At 34.8% G+C, this 13,659-nt stretch overlaps 2 protein-coding genes across 2 annotated transcripts; one reads left to right on the top strand and one right to left on the bottom strand.

The window, feature by feature from the left end:
- Positions 1–419: 419 nt before the first annotated feature.
- Positions 420–3,352, top strand: LOC105129231 (probable protein phosphatase 2C 39). Its single transcript, XM_011031203.1, has 5 exons — positions 420–654; positions 1,334–1,579; positions 1,863–2,139; positions 2,678–2,832; positions 2,958–3,352. Exons 1-5 carry the CDS (start codon positions 622–624, stop codon positions 3,093–3,095), a joined length of 849 nt encoding a protein of 282 aa, XP_011029505.1. The 5' UTR covers positions 420–621; the 3' UTR covers positions 3,096–3,352.
- Positions 3,353–3,754: 402 nt separating this feature from the next.
- Positions 3,755–5,916, bottom strand: LOC105129230 (squamosa promoter-binding-like protein 4). The gene is made up of 2 exons (XM_011031202.1): positions 5,274–5,916; positions 3,755–4,264 (listed from the first exon to the last, which is right to left on the bottom strand). The coding sequence occupies exons 1-2, from the start codon at positions 5,762–5,764 to the stop codon at positions 4,030–4,032; spliced, it is 726 nt and encodes a 241-aa protein (XP_011029504.1). The 5' UTR covers positions 5,765–5,916; the 3' UTR covers positions 3,755–4,029.
- Positions 5,917–13,659: the final 7,743 nt, after the last annotated feature.

The following is a 13,659-nucleotide window of genomic DNA, read 5'->3' as shown; positions in this document are numbered from 1 at the left end:
ATTTAAGAAAATAATAAATAATTAATTGAGCTTTAAGCACATCTTTTTTAATTATTATATAAAAAACTATTTATCTCTATTAATATAGAAAACTATTTTTTAATAATGTGAGAATACCCTTTAAAATTATTATATAAATTTTTTTGAGAATACCCTTTAAAATTATTATATAAAAAATTGTTTTTATCTCAGATTAATATATAATCTGACTAGAAAATGCTTTTTATTAAAAAAAAAGAAGAAGATGCAAATATAGAATCATCTTAACACAATTGTCCTTCTATTTTCTCTTCTTTTATAGTTTTTTTTTTTAATTTTAATATAATAGTGGGGAAAAAACACGGAGAGAGAGACAAAAGTGAAAATGGAGCGAAGACCACGTCATAAGTAAATGCAATGAAGGCGGGTGATAAAACTGGGAAGCAAGTGTGTTGTCAACAGCTGCTGGATCCTCATGGACACTTGTCTTTCTCATTTTCTTTGCTTTCTTGTTTTTTCTTCTCTCTTTTCTTGGCCACTGTGATTTTCTTTCTTGGTTTTCTAAACGACAACTATCCATCCAATTCCCATATATTCTCACATCACATCACATCACATCACACCAGTGATAAGTAGCTAACCATGACTGGCAGAGAAATCCTACACAAGATGAAGGTATGTATACATGTATAATGTACTGTACTCTATGGTTTTGCTCCTGAGCACTGATCGATTTTTCTTGCTTTGGTTACAACGTTTTTGAAGATTAAGGACATGAATTTTTAGATTTATTCTAAGTAGTATTTGTTTGAGATGATGGGCTTGGAGATAATATTTGTTTTAGTAACGGCCCTTGTGGTTAAATTTTGGCGGTTCATGTGTTCATAGGAACGCTTGGAGATGTATTTTGGTATTTGAAATGTATTTTCTTTTCCTGAGAAAAACCTGTTTCTGGTTGTTACCATGTAGTGTTTGTCTACATTGCCTGATGTGTTGAGATCACTTTCATGATTATATTTTCGTAATTTAAATTTGATTTATTTAGGAGAGATGTTGTAATTGGTTTTTAAAATATTTTTTTATTTTTTAAAAATTATTTTTATGATGAACATATTACAACAATTTAAAATATAAATAAAAATTAATTTTTAATAAAAAAATAATAATTTTTTTTGGCTTCCGAACACTTTCAAAGGAATTTCAAACAATTGTAATTATCACTACGCTGGAATCTATTTCAGCTGTTATTAGGGCTACGTTGTTTGTTCAGCTGTTTGGCACTGATCACGCATGCATTTTTCAATGGAGTACTAGCCGTGAGAGTTAACTACCAGTTTGAATGCACATATTGCAGGAAAAAGTTGGATTAAGTTCATCTGCAGATTCTGGAAAGGGCAAGAGTAAGATGTCCAGGAACATAACACACGGCTTTCACTTGGTAAAGGCGAAATCACATCATGACATGGAAGATTATGTTGTTGCTCAATTTAAGGAAGTCGATGACAATGAACTTGGTTTATTTGCAATATTTGATGGTCATCTCAGCCATGTTATTCCTGATTATTTGCGGTCTCATTTGTTTGACACTATCTTAAAGGAGGTAAGCATGCACTCTGCATATTGTACTTCATTATTGAACCAGCATTTGTTGAGCTACTTGTAGGTTTAATTTTTTCACTATGGCTAGGGGATTGGGTTGAGGGTTAGTTACTGTATGGCCACTCATTTTTAAATGGAGCTGCAAATTGATATTTCAACTTTTACAATGAACCGTTACCAATTCCCCTTCTTAGCTTGTCCTAATTCTGTTTGTAGCTTGCTTTACTAGCTGGATTCGATGAAAATAAACGTCTTTTCCGTGTTTGAATATGCCCTACAAGCAGCCAAACTTCTGGACGGAGCCAGAGAATGCTATGAGGAGAGCATATCGTATAACCGATACTAAAATTTTGGAGAAAGCAGGTGATTTGGGTAGAGGAGGTTCAACGGCTGTCACAGCAATACTGATTAATTGTCAGAAGCTGGTAGTAGCAAATGTTGGTGATTCTCGAGTTGTTATGTGCAAGAATGGTGTGGCCAAACAACTATCAGTTGATCACGAGCCAAGTACTGAAAGGGAGGACATTGAGAACAGAGGTGGCTTTGTATCAACCTTTCCAGGTAAGAGTTTTGCTAAGATTGAAGAGCTATAGATGTTGTTCTACAGGTGTTTGGACCCTACAAAACCATGATAATGATTGTGTTTTAAGAATAGAAGCACTGGAAATTAGATTGTTAGGACAGTATTGCTTTTAATGGCCAATTCTTCGAGGCTTAAAGTGCATGTTGAAATTTTGAAAATTGGTTGTATTTGGTGCTCTCTTTCATAGGGCAAGTGGATACTTTAAATGATATAATTTGCACCGAGTTACTGCACTGACTTGGTGTCCAGTAACCTGTTGATGAATAGACAAGGGCTATCTTTTTAAAATGATGGAATTGCACTGTTCCACGAGCAAATACTAACTAATCTTGCGCGTCCTCCTCCTTGTATTCTTCTGTTTTTGGACCATCCATTCCGAGTATGAAATCCGTTGCAGTACGATCAGCACTGTGGCTCTTCTTTGTTCCAACTATTTCAATACCTTCAGACTGTCTCCTTCTTATAGAGATGTTTCAATTCACTGACTGTATTAACATTCCAACTTTATGAATTTAGGGGATGTCCCACGTGTTGATGGACAGTTGGCAGTGGCTAGGGCATTTGGTGACAAGAACTTGAAGGAACATCTGAGTTCAGAACCAGATGTTGCAATGGAGATGATCGATGATGATACAGATTGTATTATCTTGGCGAGCGATGGGTTGTGGAAGGTCTGCTCTACTTGAACAGTACTTGAACACTCTTATTAATCTTTCAAACAAATCTTTTTTTTGGAAGGACAAATTATTTCTTTGCCTTTACATGGGCTAAGATCTGTTCCTCAATATGATGCCAGGTGATGTCCAACCAAGAAGCTGTGGATACTATCAAGAACATAAAGGATGCTCGGTCCGCAGCAAAACGGCTTACTGAAGAAGCACTTAATAGGAGGAGTTCAGATGACATTTCCTGCGTAGTTGTAAAATTTCAGTGACCTTATCCTTGTGAGAGGGGTATAATTAACCCTGGTGCATTAATGAACTTGATGCACGCTTTCTGCCCACTTCAGTTGCTGGTTGTCATATTTTCTTTTGCAAGAAGAATGAAGCAGACCTTCTTGGTGGCCCTGTGCCTGTAACAATGATGATTGAATGGTTTCCTGCGAAAGGAGGGGTTGGCCCAATTAACTAGTGTATCCAGTGGTATCTTGCTATCAATATAAAACATAAATAACAACCCATTCCAATACTCTTTCTGGCTTCAAATTGATGCAAAACCGGTCTTGAACTGGTCATGAACTCGATCAACCAAGGTGCAATGGACACCATGGATATATCCCATGGTAAACCATGCTTTAAAGATGCCTGTATAACCATGCTTTTGGGTTAGAGTTTTGAAATTGTATTGTCTGCTAGTAATCTAGGTTCCAGAAGTTGTGTTAGGCATGATGCTAATTTATTTACAGACCCAGGAAGCAATTTCTTACTGCCCATCCCAAGCAGGATCAAGCAATGTTGTAGTTTTCCTACCCGGAACGGAAAAATGGGAAGTTATCGAGAGTTTGCTAGGAGAAGTATTTAGTGCATTGGAAGTGACCAAGCCTGTCGTCGTTTAATAAGCTGAATCCAACGAAGTTCTTTAATTTGCAGTTACGCAAGAAGCAGAAGCATAGTCGATGTTATTCTCTTAATAATAGCTTTATGAGTCCATCCACTTCTGTTAGAACCTTAAAACACCATATTACACAAACTTTTCGAGGCCTAATCCGCAGAATACAGCCTCTATCAAACAGCATCACTACTACTAGAAGCTAAAGCACTCTTAGAACATACGATCCCACTAAAGTGTTCACATTTTATATGGTCCCAAACATGGGTAGAAGAAGCTATGAGTTGACAGAAGAGAGGGAGCATGCCGCTGGTATGGTCTTATCTGATTTGGGATCGCTTGTAAGAACTTCCTTGGGATGGGATGCTCATCTGAAATCTTCCCCTTTCATCAGCTTGCCTGCACGGGCTTTCTTTCAGTTGAGTACCAACCCCTTTGCGGCTCGAACCTTCTCCATAAGATTCAGCCGTGTTCTTCCGGCGCCGCTCATTGTGTCCTGCCAAACGCCTACGGCAACTCCTCTTTGTTTCATCAAACTCCGGGAGCTCATGGAACCTGCAAAGACTCATAATTGGTAAAATATATAGAACGGTGGAAGAAATTTAACCAGAACCATACACATAGCAAGTCACTGAGAGATCTGCAAGGAGAGAAGTCCCACAATGAGCTGAATTTGAGTTTCTAGTAAATTTTGTTGAGAGCTTCTCTTGTCAAAGGATCACTAGATGGAAATGCAAGGAAGGGAAAGCACGAAAACTCGAATTTCTCAAGTAATCTTATAAGTGGAAAGAGAATCCATTTTGCAACTCATATTGAACCATCATCGAAGACCAACTCTCCAATAATTTCCTAACATTCCAAAATATTTGGACCATAAATGCTGAGCAGATTAATCACGAGTCCAGGATTAGCAGAAGCCTGTCTTAGGTTACAAACTTTTAAGTCTAATTAGTATACCTTTTCATACCATGGATGTAAATCCTGTTATAACACATGCACCATTATAGTCATAACATATAGTCATAACATACCGCTAGTTCTGTCTCACCTTCTTTAGGAGAATCCTAATGAAATCTATCATTTTTCATCCAACCAAAGCAGGTTGCAGAAAATTTAACGTTTAAACAATATTTAAGAAATCTCATTCTTCCTCGGGTTTTTGAGCACAACTTTCTACCAGCAGAAAATTGTACGTGTTTTGAGTCTCCAAGTATTCGAAACATGTAATTCTAACACTTTAGTTGCTTTTAGCTTCAGTTAACCACATGGGTATACTTCTTCACAATGAGCTTAGATTAGCTAATTCAGTTAACTAAGCTTCACTTTGAAATCAGAACAAGTTTCTTTAGGGTTAGTAATGTTACAAGTGAAAAAGAAAAAAAGAAAGAACTGTGTTTTATGAAGAAGTCTCTGCCCAAGGGAAAACGAATTTGGTTTGTGTGGAGATATAGCACATTTCTTCTCAAGTCCCTTTAATTTCCAACTTACATTCTTTGTATTCATGCTGGTAAAAGAAAATACGTTCTACCGATAGAAAGATAGCTAAATGAAAACGCATGAAAACCTGCTGCATTGCTGACAGAACCGCTGCCTGAGGCCAGCAACAACCACAGCTGGTGACTTCGCATGAACCTCGCAAACCTTGTGTCTCTTGTGGTACCTTTTAGCATCAGTCAAGTTAGCTCCACACTTCTCTACTTGGCAAGACGGCGGAGAAGCTCCGCCGCCACCAGTCCCTCTCTTCCCAACTCCTTTCTTCTTCTCATCATCGGTAAAACCAAAACAGCCCCCGCCACCCTCATCTTCTTCTATGTCATCTTCCAAATCATCCTCGATCTGGAAATCATCCTTGCTGATCATTTTCTCTTTCAAATAGTTACGCTTCCCTTCAAGAGTCTTAGCATTCATAATTCTTTCAGGGAGGATATCACACACTTGGGGTATTGCGGGATATCTAGCAAGGTGAGGAGTGATACTTGAAGTGCTAAGATGAAGGTCTGTAGAAGAGTGTGTTGAGGAAAAGGTGAAAAAAGTTGGGAGGACCACAAGCCACATATTCTTGTGTGGTGTCAAGTTGTGAATGACTGATTAGAAATCTTAAGGAGGGAGCGTAATTTTATTTTTTTTTGCTATGATTTACTATGCCATATAGATTTTCTGCCTAATTGCTGTCATCGGTGCTTAAAGTGATACCTTCATTTGACATCGGAGATGTGAGGATCACGCTCAATTATTGCTGCCCCACTGGTGGTCCTCTATATATATATACATGGGATTTAACTATACTAGCAAACTATTCAATCATTTTCTGGAAAGGACATTTGGAGACCAAGTCAGTTGAGCTAGCAAGCAAATTGGTTTGATTATGGAGTTTCTGTAACAAAGCAGGTGGATTTTATGTCAATCGAACCAGGCTTCTAAGTTTGGTTTCGAGGCGTGAAGGAAGGAGTTGGATCGCAATTAGGATTTGCTGGTTTTGTCAAAGAAAGATGGAAGAAAAAAAGGTGGATGGTTTTGGGTCAAATCGACCACCAGCTTCGCATTTTAAACATTGCAGATTCATTAAATTTGGCCCGAGCTAGGAACATGCGAGACAGACGATTGTGATTAGTCATAGGTTATATGGATGATAGGACAGGGTTATACCCTATAAAAAAAAGGTTTATACAGTGTAAAGTGGTCGAAAAGATTCACATCTTTCGATATAATCATTGAGTCATGCTCGAATTATAGAAGATTCTGCATGTTTTGTAATTGGTCGGGGTACGTAAAGCCTTCAAATTACGTAAGAAAAATGTGTTATTCGGGCTAGTTTCGTTAAATTTTCTTCTTGATTTTCTGATTTTTCTTTTCTTTTCGAGTTTTATAGCTAGCATTTAGATTTATTCATACTCGTAATAAAACAAGGAATCAAGATTTTGTGATGGAGACACTGCCTACTAAAATTATTTAGGATATATTTGTTTTCACAGTTATTTACTTTTAGTGTCAAGCTACACCACTAAAATTAAAACATATAAATTTTATTTTTTTATTTTTTTAACTATTAAAAGTTGTGCCTCGCAACAACATGAGCCAAAAGTAAAAACATAAACACCTTTATATTCAAGGAAGGTGTAGTCAATGACTTGGGTGGGCTATATTTCAAATCAAGATTTTATTAATAACTTTTAACTAGTTTTATATATAAAAATTTATAATTTTTAATGAAATTATTAAAAAACTCTAAAAATTAATGTAAAACTTTGTAATATAATGCTTTAACTTGAATTAAAATTTTAAAATTTTTTAAATTTTTTTAAAATTTGATAAAGAAATCACAATTGAACTAGTGTTATATTATTGGATATAATTTTTAATTTGGCTTTAACTTGAATTAAAATTTTAAAATTTGATAAAAAAATCACAATTGTACTAGTGTTATATTATTGGATATAATTTTCAATTTAATTATCAGATTGAGTTAAAATTTCACAAAAAAACTTAAAATATATTGAATAAAATATAATTAAAATTTTAGAATAAACGAAGTTGGATAATCCTAATATATATTGAATAAAATATAATTAAAATTTTAGAATAAACGAAGTTTGATAATCCTAATAAAAAAATCAAATAAAAACAAAACAACTCCTTAAAGATAAAATAGTTATTTTCTATTAAAAATAAAATAAATTATCTCTTCTTTTCTTTCATATGCCATGGACTAGGCATAAACAGAGTAGAAAAGGAAAGGAAAGAAATGAAAAGGTGAGAGAAAAAGAGAGAAAAGTAAGGAAAAATATATAAAAAAAATCTAAGAAAAAAGAAAAGAAAAACGAGAGAATACCATTATAAACTTATAACGTCTAACTTATAAAACATTGATATAAAAAAAATCAAATGAAAAATTTAAAAATTAAAAAAAGAATAAAATTTATTTACAAAAAATCTAAGGAAAAAAAAAAAGAAAAGCGAGAGAATACCATTGTAAACTTATAATGTCTAACTTAGAAAACACTAATATAAAAAAAATCAAATGAAAAAATAAGAAATTAAAAAAAAAAATTATATATTTTTCAATTAATATGAAATTATTATTTTATCTTAGTTAAGGGGTTGTTACAATATCGATTTAGATTTGATTATAAATGAATTATATTTCACAAAATATCAAATGATGTAAATTTAATAATGAGTTTATTTTTATTTTCACTTTAATTTTATGTATTTTTAAATTTATTTTAAATATTTTAAATAATATATTTAAATTAAAATTTTACTATTAATTTTAAAAATTTATACATATAAATTAATAATTAATCTTAAAAAAATTATACATTTATTTAAAAATTCAGAACAGTAACAATTCATTCTCCTTTCGTATATTTACTATCTTTTTCATGTTATTTCCGTCCATCCGTCAAAATAGTTTTCAAAGATAATGCTATTCTGTAGCATAGATTTGGAGTGTGTTTGGCAATGTAGTAGTGATTGTTTTTTAAATAATTTTTTGTGTTAAAATACATGTTAATGATGATTTTTTATTTTTTAAAAATCATTTTTAATATCAGCACATCAAAACGATCCAAAACGTATAAATCATATTAAATTTTAATAAAAATAAAAAATAATTATTTTTTGAATTTTTTGGGAACGCAGGTTAAACCGCGTTCCCAAACACTGCCTTGATCACTCGATTTCCCGAAATAAAATAAAAAAACAGAAGTAACACCGCATACAGATGGAATGCATCGTGTTCAATAGGACCCCCTCATCAACCATTATTTACTGTTTTCTATCACCAACCTTCAGAACGTTTTCTTGGGGCATTATTTTGACATTAATGGCATGGAAACAAAACCAAATTTCCAGTGGTTAGGCGAGCAAGAGAGAGAGAGAGAGAGAGAGAGCCACCGAATTGCTCTCAAAGCAAGAAACATTAGAGGCGATTACGTCCATGTCATAGCCTTGAAAAGGACATGTCAAATTTTAGTGCACCCTTTAATGGATTGGTACAGCGCCAATGCTTATACAAGACTCTGCGTCTTAGGGTTGGACAGACAGTGTACTCTAGCAGAGTACCCTATGCTTCTTTTCTGCTGAAGTGGACTAGTAAATTTTTAGTCTTTTATTCACGCAAAGCTTTATTTCGCCTTTTTCTTTTCTCCTGGTGTTTTTTCATTTGATGGAAGACTTACAGGTCCATGTGCAAATCGATAAATTCAAATATTTAGATAATTGCTTTACAACCGAATGCTGGTTTTCTTAGAAATCATGTCCATGTCTTTATTACCGGGGTTGGTTTCTAGTACAAGTCTAGGACTTTCGTGCTCTGAAGTTGGGGACATGGCTGCGTGGCCTTGACACCATGTACATATGACAGTAGCAGGGAAGGTAAAACCTCAGTAATGACATGACCCAACACAAGTTTTCACATGGCTCTTGTACCTGAACAACATGGAAAACTTTAGCAAATGCCTCTGAAGCAGATACACAGCTAAAATCATAGAGGGTGTTACAGCTGGTTAGAATTTGAGTAGAGCTTCTGTTTGTATATCTAATAGTAGGAAGTTGAGAATTATATGTTTTGTATTACATCTTCAGAAGACGTGAAGTAGTAATATATACAAGAGTATTTACAGATCTGCTATTCAAAGCAAGAAGATGATATAATAAAAGTTAATTGCATTTATATCCTATAATCTCATTCAATTAATTAGAAAGATTTGTTCCCTTCTTTATTTAATATCTTGTAACAAATTTTTTTTCCTTTAACACTCCTCAAATTGAAACATATATATCAATATATGCCAACTTACTCAGATGTGTATGGAAAATAGATACATGTAATGGCTTAGTAAATAAGTCTACTACTTATTCTCCTGTTCACATATGAGGTTTTGATCTCTCTCCTTTAAATTCTTTCACAAACAATGTTACAATCGATTTTAATATGTTTTGTACATTCATCATACATTTTAATATGTTTTGTACATTCATGATACACAAGATTTGCGGCTATGTGCAAAGCGACTTGATTATCACATAATAATGCTGCTGATTGGGATGTTCAACATATAAATCTTTTCATAAAAATCATAGCCATATCAACTCACAAGTAGCTGCAGCTATAGATCGATATTCTGCCTCTGCGAATGATCGGGCAACTGTAATATGCTTTTTGCTTTTCTATGACACCAATAACTTTCCAAGAAAGATACAATAACCAGTTACTGAGCGAAGTGTTGTGGGGCACCGCGCCCAATCTGCATCACAGTAACTAATCAAATGAAGCTCATATTGGGAAGGAAACATCAAACCTTATCCAGGAGCCCCTTTGAGATATTAAAGAAGTCGATATGCCATATCAAGATGGTGTCGTTGTGGGTCTTGCATGAACTGGCTTAATGTGTTGATAGTGTATGCGATTTTTGGTCTTGTGATGGTCAAGTAAATTAATTTCCCAACTAGACATCTATATCTTGTGATGGTCAAGTAAATTAATTTTCCAACTAGACGTCTATATCTTGCTTGCATTTATATCCTATAATCTCATTCAATTAATTAGAAAGATTTGTTCCCTTCTTTATTTAATGTCTTGTAACAATTTTTTTTCCCTTTAACACTCCTCAAATTGAAACATATATATCAATATATGCCAACTTACTCAGATGTGTATGGAAAATAGATACATATAATGGCTTAGTAAATAATTCTACTACTTATTCTCCTGTTCACATATGAGATTTTGATCTCTCTCCTTTGAATTCTTTCACAAACAATGTGACAATCGATTTTAATATGTTTTGTACATTCATGATACACAAGATTTGCGGCTATGTGCAAAGCGACTTGATTATCACATAATAATGCTGCTGATTGGGATGTTCAACATATAAATCTTTTCATAAAAATCATAGTCATATAAACTCACAAGTAGCTGCAGCCATAGACCGATATTCTGCCTCTGCGGATGATCGGGCAACTGTAATCTGCTTCTTGCTTTTCTATGACACCAATGACTTTCCAAGAAAGATACAATAACCAGTTACTGAGCGAAGTGTTGTGGGGCACCGCGCCCAATCTGCATCACAGTAACTAATCAAATGAAGCTCATATTGGGAAGGAAACATCAAACCTTATCCAGGAGCCCCTTTGAGATATTAAAGAAGTCGATATGCCATATCAAGATGGTGTCGTTGTGGGTCTTGCATGAACTGGCTTAATGTGTTGATAGTGTATGCGATTTTTGGTCTTGTGATGGTCAAGTAAATTAATTTCCCAACTAGACATCTATATCTTGTTGGCTCGTATAGTGGACTGCTACCTGCAGGTGTTAATACCAAATCTGCCTCCATTGGTATCCTTGTAGGTTTAGCACCAAGTAATCCAGCCTCCTCCAACATGTCCAGTGTATATTTTTGTTGACAAATGGTGATTCCAGCTTGTGACTGTGCAACCTCAACTCCAAGAAAATATTTCAGGGGTCCGAGATCTTTAATTCAAAATTTGCTACTGAGAAAACCTTTCAAGTTCTTAATTTCTGCTTCATTATTACTTGTGATCACCATGTCATCAACATATAACAACACAATAGTAAGTGAAGTCCCCTTAACTTAAGTGAATAAAGAGTAGTTTGCCTTGGATTGACAGAAACCGATGGTTTGTATTGCTGAAGAAAATTCTCTAAACCAGCTTCTAGATGCCTGCTTAAGCCCATATAAAGATTTATGGAGTCGACAAACAATGTTCTCCCCTTATCGATGACAACCTGGAGGAGGCAACATGCAAACTTCCTTTTGGAGTTCGCCATGAAGAAAAGCATTTTGAACATCCATTTGGTGTAAAGACTAGTTACGAACGACAGCCACAACTAAGAGGTAACAGACAGTAATGAGTTTGGCTACTAGGGAGAAGGTCTCTTTGTAGTTAATGCCTTCATGTTGGGTGAAACCTTTTGCAATAAGATGAGTTTTGTGGCATTTAAGAGTCCCATCAGATCGATACTTAAGTTTGAACATCCATTTACAACCAATAAGTTGTTGTCCGTGTGGGAGAGAAACAAAACTCTAGGTATTGTTGTCTAAGAGAGCTTTTAATTCGGTTTGCATGACAGTGACTTAGTGGGAATTTTGGTAGGCCTGTTCATAAGTAGCAGGTTTTACCAAGTGGGAGATATGAGCAAGAAAACATTGGTATTGAGGGGGCAAGCATGAATAGGAAACATACGGATGAAGTAAATGTCATGTGTTGAATATAGACCGCGAGGATATTGCCTTAGACAGGAGCAGTAGATGTCGTGTGCTGAACATGGACCGCGAGGATATTGCCTTAGACAGGAGCAAAGTTGAGTGATGAGCCACGTAATCTTTGAAATGAGCTAGCGGTTTGGAAGAATGGATGGATTGGCGTAGTGTAACTTAGTAGAGGTATATATCATTAAGAGCAAGTTTTGGTGAGGGTGCGGTGATGGTAGAAGGTAAGGTAGTTTCGGGTGTGTTGTCAATAACGATAGTTTCTGGGGTAGCTATGGTTACAAGAAAGGAAAAGGAATTAGGGAGATCGATGTTGTGTAGTGAGGGGAAGTCTGTGAGAAGACAATCTAGAGTGGGAGATGGATAAACAAGTGGCACAACAAGTTTGGGTGGCGTGTGTAGGGGAGGTGTAAGGAAAAACATACTCATGGAAAATGACATCTTGTGAGGTGAAAAATTTATGTATGGTGAGATCATATAACTTATAACCTTTTTGGCTAATGGGATAACCAAGAAAAACACAACGATGTGCACAGACATCAAATTTATTGACGGGTATGAGGTTGGTAACATAACTAAGACATCCAAAAACATGTAAGTGTATATAGATTGGCGGTGTGTTGTGTTAAAGCTCGTATGGTGATGTGTGATAGAGCAATAGTGTGGGAAGGTGATTTATGAGGTAACAGGCAATTTGAATACTTTTCCCCTAAAATTTTAAAGGTAAATTGGTCTGAAATTGAAGAGCATGACCAACATTTAAAAGATGTCTATTTTTATGTTCCACAACCCTATTTTGTTGTGGTGTGTAAAGACAATAATGTTGAAAAGAAGTCCCATACGAGTTGAAATAAGAATGCAGAGAAAGAAATCCACTACCATTATCTACACGAAGAATCTTAATACCTTTTTGAAATTATGTTTTGACCCAAGAGAAAAAAGATTTCAAAATTGATTGCGTGTTGAATTTGAATTTCATAAAATACACCCAAGTAAAACGAGTATAATCATCTATAATAGTAAGAAAGTATTGTGCCCTAAAATGTGTTGTATGTCTATGAAGTCTCCAAATATCACAATGGATTAAATTAAAAGGTGCTCATGTTTTTATTTCACTTTGACCAAAAGGTAAATGAGTTTGTTTTGCTAAAGGACAAATATCACAAATATGTGTGGAATCAAATATGATTTCAACATTATTTTTTGCTAATGAAAGTAAAGGTACAGATGACGGGTGCCCTAAATGTCGATGCTATAAATTATTGATATGGTTAATGTTGTTGGAGAGATGGGGGTTTTATTCTGGTGTAAGGTAGTAGAGGCCATCAAAATGCTTGCCCAGGTCAATTATCCTCTTCGTGTCCATGTCCTGCACAATACAAAAATCTGGATAAAATGTTACCATACAATGTAAAGCTCTTATTAATTTACTGACAGACAATAAATTGACACGAAATGTTGGTACATAGAAAACTTTATCGAGAGATAGCTCATGTGATAATTTGATAGAACTAATATTTCTTATTTTTATCTGTCTCCTATTTGGTAAACCAATAGATGCATGCTGAGCATTAATAATGTTGTGCGTTGGTAATGAATGTGATGTATGATCATTTGCTCTACTGTCAATAATCCAACAGAGAGTTGAATGTGAACCTGTTTGTGTTATATTGCATTTTGACGAGATACCTGTTGCATTTAAAGATGGCTGTC

The sequence above is a fragment of the Populus euphratica genome, unplaced genomic scaffold (assembly GCF_000495115.2).
Source record: "Populus euphratica unplaced genomic scaffold, PopEup_1.0 scaffold86.1, whole genome shotgun sequence".
In the NCBI taxonomy this organism is placed as follows: domain Eukaryota; kingdom Viridiplantae; phylum Streptophyta; class Magnoliopsida; order Malpighiales; family Salicaceae; genus Populus; species Populus euphratica.
Note: the sequence above shows the minus strand (reverse complement) of the source record. Positions and strands in the feature narration are given on the sequence as shown.

What these genes read in the sequence shown, in the direction of transcription:
- LOC105129231 (XM_011031203.1), top strand. Translation starts at nt 622, where the DNA reads ATGACTGGCAGAGAAATCCTACACAAGATGAAG. An exon ending in TTGACACTATCTTAAAGGAG is followed by an intron (nt 1,580 to 1,862) that starts GTAAGCATGCAC and finishes CCCTACAAGCAG; the next exon opens with CCAAACTTCTGGACGGAGCC. An exon ending in CTTTGTATCAACCTTTCCAG is followed by an intron (nt 2,140 to 2,677) that starts GTAAGAGTTTTG and finishes TTATGAATTTAG; the next exon opens with GGGATGTCCCACGTGTTGAT.
- LOC105129230 (XM_011031202.1), bottom strand. Translation starts at nt 5,764, where the DNA reads ATGTGGCTTGTGGTCCTCCCAACTTTTTTCACCTTTTCCTCAACACAC. An exon ending in TTCTGTCAGCAATGCAGCAG is followed by an intron (nt 4,265 to 5,273) that starts GTTTTCATGCGT and finishes GAGTCTTTGCAG; the next exon opens with GTTCCATGAGCTCCCGGAGT.